Source organism: Poromitra crassiceps (assembly GCF_964638095.1).
Source record: "Poromitra crassiceps genome assembly, chromosome: 3".
NCBI classification, from domain to species: Eukaryota; Metazoa; Chordata; class Actinopteri; order Beryciformes; family Melamphaidae; genus Poromitra; species Poromitra crassiceps.
The window spans coordinates 72,253,863-72,264,795 of record NC_139625.1 but is presented as its reverse complement, the minus strand read 5'-3'; the positions used below and the strand labels follow the sequence as shown (position 1 = coordinate 72,264,795).

General features: G+C 40.7%; 1 protein-coding gene across 1 annotated transcript in view; it reads right to left on the bottom strand.

The window, feature by feature from the left end:
• Positions 1–3,178: 3,178 nt before the first annotated feature.
• LOC310774143 (glycerol-3-phosphate dehydrogenase, mitochondrial-like) overlaps positions 3,179–10,933 on the bottom strand; it is a 41,761-nt gene continuing 34,006 nt past the window's right edge. Inside the window, exons 15-17 of the mRNA XM_083634217.1 lie at positions 9,926–10,004; positions 9,571–9,669; positions 3,179–6,764 (exon numbers count right to left, since the gene is read on the bottom strand). Of these exons, the coding sequence (XP_083490343.1) occupies positions 6,639–6,764; positions 9,571–9,669; positions 9,926–10,004 (304 nt within the window). The 3' untranslated portion in view covers positions 3,179–6,638. The remainder of the gene's footprint in view (positions 6,765–9,570; positions 9,670–9,925; positions 10,005–10,933) is intronic.

Sequence of the window (10,933 nt, the reverse complement as noted above, 5' to 3'; positions counted from 1 at the left end):
GTTTCAAAAACGTTTGTTAACCACAGACCTTATTTCATGCATTAACCAAAATTCCCCATACAACAATCCCATTGCCTTTTCCCCCTATGAACCAGCAGCACAGGGACTTCCCGGGGTAAGCCTAAAAATGTCTTTCGTGCGGGACATATACGCTATAAATAAGACTATTCCTAACTATTGATCTCATCACTCTGTCTCTCTTCTTACCTGGTTTCTCACATATCAAGATTTGTGAACTCTTACTTGCTTGCAAGAGTCTATCTGATTAAATTCTTGAGTCGTCAGTTAATTATCATCTTATCTACCATAATTATCAGCTGAATAAATAAGGCTGTGCAGATGGCTGAATCGTTACGGGCCCTAGAGTCCCACTGCTCTTACTCAAACTTCTAATTCAATCTAATCAAAACAGCATTATTTTGTGACAACTTGTTTATGGAAACTGGAAGAATATGCTTTGAATGATAATTCCCACTCACAAATGTGTAATTATTAACACTGGCACTCGACTCAATGTAGCTCAATGGGAAGAGTGAGGTACTTAAATGTACTGTATGTGGTATTAAAATAAAAAAATAAAATAAAGTGTTAAATAGTTCTATACATTCCGACAGCCATATCCCATCATTGATATAGAGTGTTTGGCCAGTAACATGGGTCCTCTGTTGTGCAGTATACAGAAACTACATTTTCTGGGATTCCATCCCACTTTTATCCAATCAGGAGAGAGGATTCCACAAATGTATTTCCTGTTTACTGCAGAGCGGAGGGACCGGGAGACCCACGTTACTGACCAAACACTCTATATCAGTGATGGCTGTCAGAATGTAGAGCTATTTAACACTTATTTTAACAAAATCATATCACTCACAGTACCTTTAAAGGCATACTATCCAGCATTTCATAGACTACCAAAATAATCCCTCTCAATCATCACTTATGAGCCATAGAATTGTGTGGCGGTGTAGATATCTGCAGACCCTGCCCTCTGCCATTGTCTTGTTGGTGGTCTATTCTGGGCGGCAACCTTCAGGCAGTGGGTGTGTAGCCCCCAGCCAATAACAGCGCACAGGTGTGGTCGGGACTCTTAAATGGTAACCACCAACTGCTACTACTACTACTGTGGTCAGGGGGTCCGCTTCTGGTGTTGTTGAGTTGGGGGAGGAGGGGGCAAGTTTGAATGCTGTGTTTACAATCAGCAAGTTATCGACCGAAATAACCCAGTACTGTAAGTAACTTCGAAACTTCTCTAGTCAAACAATACCTACATTTGATGCTTTACACAGATCTAGAAAAAATAACTGTTTGGTTTTGCTCACAGTCACAGCCAATCACCGGAAGCGTTCTTTGATTTAATGCGACATGTGATTGGCCCACTATCGCAGCAGATACAAACCCATACAGTCTGTGGCGGTGAAGTTGAGCATGGTATATGTGACAGAGTTGAATGAATGAATGAATGAAGAAAAAAGGTATCAAATGAAGTAGGCTACTCTATTGGTATCGGTATATCACCATCGTAATTCTTTTAAACGATACCCAGCCCTACACAGAGCGGGGTGTGAGATTTCTTTTTTGAGAAAGACAGTAGAATTGAACACCGACCCAAGCCAAATCATCCTCACACTCTTTAAATGAGCGTGCAGGCGGACACCTCAGCATGGCTGGTATCAGCAGCAGCAGCTCTGACCTCATCCTCCAGAGAAAAAGAGAATTAGCGGGCATGGCAGCCAGATTTGTCCCATTATTCATTGCAATTAATTGCCCCCCCCCTACTCCGGGCCTTTTGGGGGGGGAGAGAGAGGGTGGTGGTGGGTAGGGTGAGGGGGAGAGAGAGGGTGATAGTGTGTGTGTGTGTGTGTGTGGGGGGGGGGGGGGGTGCAGATGGTAATATGAGCAGAGGACTTAAACCTGTCATTCAAATCTCCCAGTGACCTTTTGGGAGAAGAGACTGTTTTTCACCCAGTTTGCAGGGAGCCAAGACGTTCGGGGTGTGTATGTGTGTGTTGCACTTCTATCCCTGTGTGAGAGCAAGTTTGAGTTGTAGACTTCCCGAGTGACGATGTTTTTGCGAAGTTACGCCAATTTTGGCCAGTGTGCTCTTCTAGGACTAATGTAGGATTAGGTAGGGATGGACGATACGGTTGAAATCAATATCACGATAATCACAAGGATTTTGTTTCCTCTGATATCGATACTATGATATGGCTCACATAAGCGAAATCAATGATCAATAATCAAATGAATGTTCATCATATTAAACTGAATGGTAATGTTTAATGTGATGTCAAACTAAACTGAATTTTTGACATAGCCTAATATTCCTACATTACTACGAGTTTCTAAATAAAATGTGCTTGTTCTCATCAGTTCATACAGCTGATTTGTGTGCCTCGATATCCCAAAATCATCATATCATCACAATAGATCCCTCTGAAAGACGATACACGATAATATTGAATATCGTCCAGCCCTAGGATTAGGTTTCGGTTTTAGGGTTAAATTAATTTAAGGGATACATTTGAGGTTAGTTTATGGTTAGGATTGGGTTTAGAGTTAAGATTAGGGTACTTAAGTTAAAGGTTGGTTAATGAATGAATGTTGTCAATGGACGGACCTCAAAGGAAGAGAAGTACATAGATGAGTATGAGTGTATAGATTATAAGAGTGAGTAGCTACGTATATCTTCTTCCTATCTCCTTCTTTGGGGAAAATGTGGCACTTTACATTTCTGCAACCCTACAATCTCAACCTAGATTTGAAACAAAACAGCGGTTAATTTGAAAACCTCGCCACACGCAAATAAGACATGCTTCAACAACTTTGGTTATGTTTAGGCAAGTAAAACAACTTGGTTAAGGTATGGATTATGGTTTGGGTTAGGCTTAAATAACAAAAACATTAAATGTGGAAACACTGTGACCATGACTGGGAACTGAACACCTCTGGTGTGAAAGGCAAGTGTTTACGCCCTCCACCACCCAAACAACTGGCCACCGTGCTGATTCAATAGCAAACTCTATCACATGATGTATAATGTTGATACAAGTACAGTAGTCTATTCAGAAACATGATACAGTATGCAATGTATTTTTGGTTCAGAAATGTGATATTGTACATATCCATGGATTGCAGAAAGAGACAATGCCGACGTTCTATTGTGGCAACAGGCTGAGTATATAAATGTACTGTAAGACGTGAAACAGAGTAAGTGTCTTTGCTTTGAAATAATGGCTATCTCCTGGTAAACATGCAGCCATTGTTTGTGCTTCCTGTTCACAGGCTGTCACGGGCCTGTTCCCATGTGAGGGAGGGTGGCCTGTTGTGATGCCCAACATGAATGATAGTCAGCGCAATGTCAAAATCAACACAAAAAACACAAAGCTCTGCAAGCAACCAGATACATTTAATTAGATAATTGACTTGTTTTTTTTTCCTCCCTGAAGACTGACTCCCAGTAGTCTTACAGTATCCTCGGAGGAAAGAAAATAGGAATATGATTCTCTTTGAGCCTGGATAAAGCTGTAATTTCATCCAAAGGAGACAATCCAACAGTGGGATGCGGATTTACGTCGTGTTGCCCATGAGCTATTCTTGACGGGTCGGGGTTGGCAGTTTGAAGGGTCCTCAGTGTTGAGGCTTTGTACCCAAACCCCCATGTGACGACACGCCGATACACACAGTCCAGTTCGGTTACAGTGTTGCTATAGGCCTACATCATGAGAGAAACCTATGGAATGATGTTGGTGTTGTTTTTGCCTCACTGCATCAGAAAAATCCAAAGCCCAAAGAAAATCACCTGTGGAAACTGTTGTTTGTAAATCACGATACAAAGGTATTCAGAAAACACATTCGGGATACACAGTTATTTCACAATATACTGTAAACCCATGGAAGCTTGCGGTGGCGCTTTTGGAGAAAGGTCAGGTTAGACGTGCCGCCATGTTGGACGAGCGACAACCAGACTGTAGCATCATTACTTCTTCTATTATGAAAAAACAATGACCGCGCCCAATTTTTGTGTGTGCATTCAATTTAGACTATGAGAAGGGGAAAAGTTACTACTGTATAGGGTTGGACCAATATGTCAGTTTGCCCATTACTTTCGTTTTATTAAATATACATACCGTAAAAACAGTCAGTCTGCTTTATTTTATTTGCATCTTTTCCTTGTTCATTTAATTATTTTTCATTTTTTACAAATTAATTGTTCATTAAAGGTCCACTGTATCTCAAGAGTTCAGTCTGCCATTGAACATGTGCAGGCAGCAGGTTTCACATCCCATTATGGGCTAAGTGCTGATTCATATTAATAACAAAAAAGAATGTATATAAATACAAATAAAAGGTTACATTTAAAGATATTGAATATTTGGGGGTAATGCAGGTTCAAGCCTGCCTCCGGCTTGGTCGGGCTTCGATACAGGCACAATTGGCCATGTTTGTGGGTGGGAAGCCGGATTAAGGGTCCTGGTTGTTGCACTAGCGCCTGCTCTGGCCAGTCAGGGGGAGGAGAACTGGGGGGAATAGCGTGATCCTCCCATGTGCTTCGTCCTGCTGGTGAAACCCCTCGCTGTCAGGTGAAAAGAAGCAGCTGGCGACTTCACATGAGGAAGCATGCTAGTCTACAACTCTCCCCAGATCGGCAGAGGGGGTGGAGCAATGACCAGGGCAGCAGGGGGAATTGGCCAAGTATAATTGGGGAGAAAAGATACTGAATATTGGCATGGAATGTCATGACCATCGACTTCAACAGCCATACCACGGATCGGTCAAACCCTAGTTGCTACTCCTTCAACATGGTGGCCTGTCCCTTGTAACCACAGCAACCGCAGACTTGTGTGACAGGCTTCCGTTGTTAAAACGGATATCCCTTTTAAATAATCATCTTTACATAAACATCTTTACATTCTTAACAATATTGCCTGTGCTTGTTAAACACGGAGTATGGTTATGTTTCATATGATTTTATACCAAGATATACCAGATATTACCTTGTTAAATAAAGGTTAAATAAAATAAAAATAATAGTGTCACCTTTAGGCATGTCAAGGCACATAGCATACATTCATACAATGCCTTTCAATTCATTATGAGGAACCTAAACAAGAAGCTGAAAGAAATGAAATAAAAAGTCTATAGCCACCAGTGTCATTATGAAAGTCCATATGATTGGATTGAAATCTAATTTTGTCACAATAAAAGGTCAAAGAGCAGACAACATGCAGGATTATATTAATTTTCTGCTGATTCACTGGATGTGCGTATGCATCTCTGAAACTTAAAAATAACAAGCACAGAAAGAAAAGAATAAAAGAACAAATCCACCTCAGACAGAGATTATAAAAATAAAGATGATTTCAAATCCTTTTAAGAATAAGGTTGCTATATAGCATGCACTCCCTCCTTTTTTAATGAAACACAACTCACACTATAAAATCCTGTTTTTGTGTCATGTTTGTTGGCCACATCGCCACCATCAGACCTTTTGCAATCTATATAGAATGTTCTCCAAGTATGGCTAGAGTGAAGATGAAAAAGAAAATATTTTTCTATATATATTCTGTATTTTTTCTTTTAAAAAATAGATATAAAGAACAGAAGTACAGAGGTGATTAAAAAGCATTTTGCAGAGACGGTCAGACAGTAGTGATAAAGCTGGAGACCTTGTTTTGTAAACTTCATGAGTAGTAGTTTGCTGGTAGTGCAAAAGACAGAAGAGAGAGAAGTGCAGTAGAGAGGAAGCTGTAAAGTTCTTACCACACTTATCCCAAAATAAAAGCCTACAAATAATCCTAGGGTTGGGCTAACTTCTGTGTCATATCAGCATATTTTAAAGTGTACTAACTCTGATTTTAGCCCAGTCCTGGACTAAAGCAGCTAAAGCAGGGTAACTGATTCTATAATAAATCAAAGTACGGTAATACAATTGTTAATCATGGCCTAACTGTCGCCATATGAAAATGAGCTCAGTTAGCCGCGGGTCAAAGTTAAAAAAAATGAGCAGCATGTAAAATACTATAGAAACATCTTGCACAGTGCATAAAGTAAGAATAATTAAATATTCAGTGGTATCTGACTAGTACTTGTAACATGCCAACATCAGAAACAACACATTGAAATGTATAGTTGCCCTCTGAATAAGCTGCATGAGGAAATCAGACTTTTCCTTGGCAATGCGAGTAGTGCATGCACAACAATCAGCAGGTTAACAAAACAAATGTAAGCTAAGTCTAAAAGGAGCGGCGGAGAAATGACGAAGTGGATGTGTCAATGAAAGTATAAAAGGTATTGTGAAGACAGTATAAAACGGATACATTGTGTGAGGCACCAGATATCGGTGTTGAGGAACCAGTCGGCTGGTTCTTTCAGTCATGAAAAACAAATGTCAGCGTTTAGCCCGCTCCCTCCCCCATGTTCAACATTAGGTATGATTTCACCAAAACACTCACGAGTGATACTGGTCTGCTCTTCATTTGGCCAAATTCATTCAGTCAGCGTCCTTGATTGCAATATTGTCATTCAAACCATCTAATTTCCATATGACCTCTCAGGGTTTTTTTCAGCACCTGCAAGCTTGAACAAACAGTAGCTGCTTTTTTTCTTTTTTTTGGCAACCCTGAAATCGCGGTGTGTGCTCAGACTCCGCCCCCGCTGCGGTCCACCGTCACGGGGCCTCGCCTATCCAGACTCTCCTCGGCCGTCTTCATCAGTATGGCCAGGCGGCTGTCCGACACTTGTCCCTTCTTCACCGCACTCATCAGCTGCAGAGAAAACGGCAGAGAAGCTGCTATATACAGTATAGTGTGTATTCCACAGCTGGAAAGGTTAACTTTTCAAATGACTTGGGGCCTGATTTTCTCAGGTGTTGGTTAAAGCAGGGATCATTATTTGTGCAATGATGAAAATACTCTGCTGCACACTAGAAGGCTTTAAAACTGTCCAATCACCTTCACATCTTGTATCTCAATAGAAAGTTTACTTTCTGTGCTATCCTGAGTCCTCATTGATGTTTTGAGATCAACAATGTTACATTGTCCCAAAATACACCTGTCTTATCAGCACAAATCACAAAGTAAAGGTTCAACATAGAAGAGTGTCCTATCTCCACTATGTGAGACACATTGCCCTATATTTGCTCAAATTAAATTCTGGGGTTGGCTAAGTACACAGCTTAAAATGCTTCTTCACAGCAATATTATGTTGGAGAGAAAAGGCTGTTTTCGCCTCCAGGCCTCATCAACTTTGCTCAGCAGAGGACTGGGTTATGTGTTGATTGTTGTGTGCCAGGTAATTTCTTTTTTGAATTAAGTGGCGTGTTTGTTTGCCTTTGTCAGGTCAGCCTTGTTGGACCGCGACGCTAAACTCATTATTGGTTTCCCATCAAAACGTCATGACCCTTAGCACACAAACACACCACCTAAGGTCTGTCCACCAAGTCTCTGTAATAAGGCATACACAAGTAACACAACATGCTACAATCAGATTCAACACACTAGCCACTTTTACATAGAGATCCCGCAATATTGTCGTTACGAAGGCCCGCAAATGAGTCAGCGTTGGCTTTTTACACAGACATGGAGATGTGAACAGCTGTACCTGCTGCCACAGCATGTGCACCAGCCGTGGCCATACAAAATATCCACATATTCTTATTGCCCGTTAGCAGAGCACGTCAGTTGACTTGCCACTTAACGAGGAGTCTATTTAAATATATATTTAAATTATATATAATATAAAGCTTTCAATATTCGTTGATCAACTTCATGGATCACAGGTAACACAAGGCAATTAATATTCTCACCTTTGGTTCCAGTTTATTGGAAAGCAAATATTCCCATGTTGTGAAGTAGGCCTAATAAGTCCGTTCTGATAGCGAGTTGGACGTCCGCGTGTCAAACAGCTGCGGTCTGCTTTTAATAATGTTATCGTCGTCATCTTGGTTTCAGAAAATACTTTTAAAAGTTTGACTGTCTGGTTATGGCTCATCTCTCGCTCGTCTCCGCTTGTCACAAACACGTAGGATGATGACAAGCGCGTGCTTCCTAAATTGTAAATGTAACAGTTGTCTGTGTTCCTATTGGGAGTTATGGATTTAGTAGGCTATAAATGGACAGGAACAGGCTACTTGTTTTTTGTAAGGGGACTCAACAGGAGAGCTGTTAGACTGCAGTAACAGCTTTCTCTCTCTCTCTCTCTCTCTCGCTCTCTCTCTCTCTCTCTCTCCATTCCTTTGATTCCACTGCTGTATTGAATTATATCTGCCTTAGTTAATTTATTTCTGGTAGTAACGTGAATCTCAGAGCAGTTTATTTTTGTTAATGAATGAGCTGCTTCCCGGCTCGTCGGCTCACCCCTTTTTAGAGAGATGTTGATTTGGTGCTGTTACTACCTCCACTGGTGGAACAAAAGGCATAACAAAATGACACGCCATTCCGACTTTTAAACAGGAGGCGAGGCGTAATGACGCTGCAACGATCGCAGCTTTCACAGGCTGTGTAAAAGGAGCTACTGATATATATACTGTATCAGTAATATATATATATATATATATATATACAGTATATATATATATATATATATTATGATTTCCTATCAGTGTTTTTTCTGTGATCAAAAAGGCTCTAAAGTAAAGAATAGAGACCTATTTCCTAAATTTGATCTCACCCCTCCCCCCTTTTTCAAAGTATACTACTATTCTAAGCTGCACAGTATTTCCAACTATTCTAAAGTACATGTTGTGTATACATGAGCTTGTGGCCAGTCATTCATATTACACATTATACAGTATATTACATGGCATTTGGCAGGCGGCCCTTGGGCCACAGTCAGTAACAAGATGCATCGTCCCTCCAAGCTTCGTCAACATCGGGCCGGGGGTGTCACAGTCGTGCCCTTTCTGTTTGAAATTTTGACCTTTAGTTACAGCGCCTCCAGCAGGCCAATCAGTGTAATTTGTTAAAAACCAGAACACGGTGCCAAAAATGTACTTCGTCCAGCCACTTTTGGTCAAAATCCGAACTAAAGACCAAATCCAATAATTCTGAAATGCCACAACAAAATGCCAAAATACATTATTCCACCACCAAGTTTTGTCAAAAGCATTCTCTCTCTCTCTTTTTGTTAAATATCTTTAATGAGAAAACAGTACTAATACAATTCTATTTGTCCTTTTCAGGCACATTTGAGAGACTGACAGCTACACATTAACTGATCTTTCCTGTTACGCGACTTTCTCTCTACCGAGGCGAGCGAGGAAGTCATTTAGACCTGCACACTTCAGCCGCTGTCGCTTCTCCTCGCTAATTAGCCTCATCTGGCCGAAGTCTTTTTGTCTGGGGGGGAGGGGTGAGGACGAGGGGGGGATCTGCCAATGGGGCGAGATAATGTTCCAGAATTTTATCTTGAAATAATAAAGAAAATTCCACTACCTAAATTTAATTTTTTCCTCATTATTGGGGTTTCTTTTCTGTTTTTAGGTTTTACTGCCTGTTTGTAAGTTTTTAAGACTCAATACCTGATTCAATTACATTTTTCACTGTGTAGCTTCACTGTCCAAACGTTACATACCTGCAGGAACTCATCAATTTCCACTTGTCCGTTTTTGTTGAGGTCTACCTCGTTAAGAATGTCATGGAGTGCATTTTCATCAATCTGGATGTTGATGCTCTGCAGTAAAGAACACAGACAGTGATGTACAGAATATAAAGATAGGTGGAAAGAAATAAAGAAAGAAAGAAAGAAAGAAAGAAAGAAAGAAAGAAAGAAAGAAAGAAAGAAAGAAAGAAAGAAAGAACGAAAGAAAGAGGTTCAGTACATAGGGGTCTTCTCATTTCTTACATCTCATAGGTAGATCAGGTAGAAGGATAGAGAGAGGAAGAGAGATAGAAAGAAATAAACAATAATGAAAGAAAGAAAGACTCACTTCCAGAACCTCCTGGACATCGACAGTGGTGATGAATCCTTTGCGGTCGTGGTCAAACTTCTGGAAGCGCTTCTTGTACCTGTCAGGCAGAAGCCCAGAGGTTTACTGACACCTCATGACATCATCATTACAACCTAAAAACCTCCTAACAGCTGACATAACAAAAACTATAAGAGGACAATTTATATGGAAATGGTGTCAACTCAGAACAAGGGTTTGAAAATCATGATCTAAGTTGAATAAGGGTACATTTTCTCAGCCTGAGAGAGAGAGAGTTAGTCAGTCCAGGTGACCAGGTGAGAATAACGCCATTCAAACCCAGATGACTGAAAATGTGAGTCTCTGTCCTCTTCTTTTGAAGGAGATGGATGTTGACATGTGATAGCCAGCAGTTCCTCCTGCTTGCAAAGCTTAGCAGAGCTGAATGAATTCTGGACTGATGTTCATATTCAGCTGTTTCTTTATGTGTTCTTAAAGGAGAACTTCACCGGGGGAAAAAATGCTGATTCATGTTGCACGTGATCTCACACATCCGAAAACTGGAATCAGTTTGGCAGACATTCATATACGTTGACTGTTATTGAGAGTTTATTTGAGTTAAGTTGTGGACCAGTGATGTCATTTGTGCACAAACATGTGGATATGTGTGAAATCATGTGCAAAATAAATCAGCTTTGTTTTTCCGTGAAGTTCTCCTTGGTATGAACACCACAGAAGTAGAGACAGACAAGTCAGCAAAAAGGAGGTGATGCGTCTTACATTTCTGGTTTGTTTGGAATGAACAGAAGAAGAAGAACTGGGTAGTTAGTTAGCATGAGCAGTGATAGCCATCATGGCTGAACAGACAAAAGAAGAGCGCCACACCGCCACCTACAGAAACTCAAGGGAAAAAGCTAATAGACCCTTTTTCACGGGGGCCATTTTGTGTCGAAAAGGCAGAAGAAACACAGGTGCAAGCAAAACACTAATGAGGGTTTCCAAATTCCAATCATGGAAGTTTGAAACCCT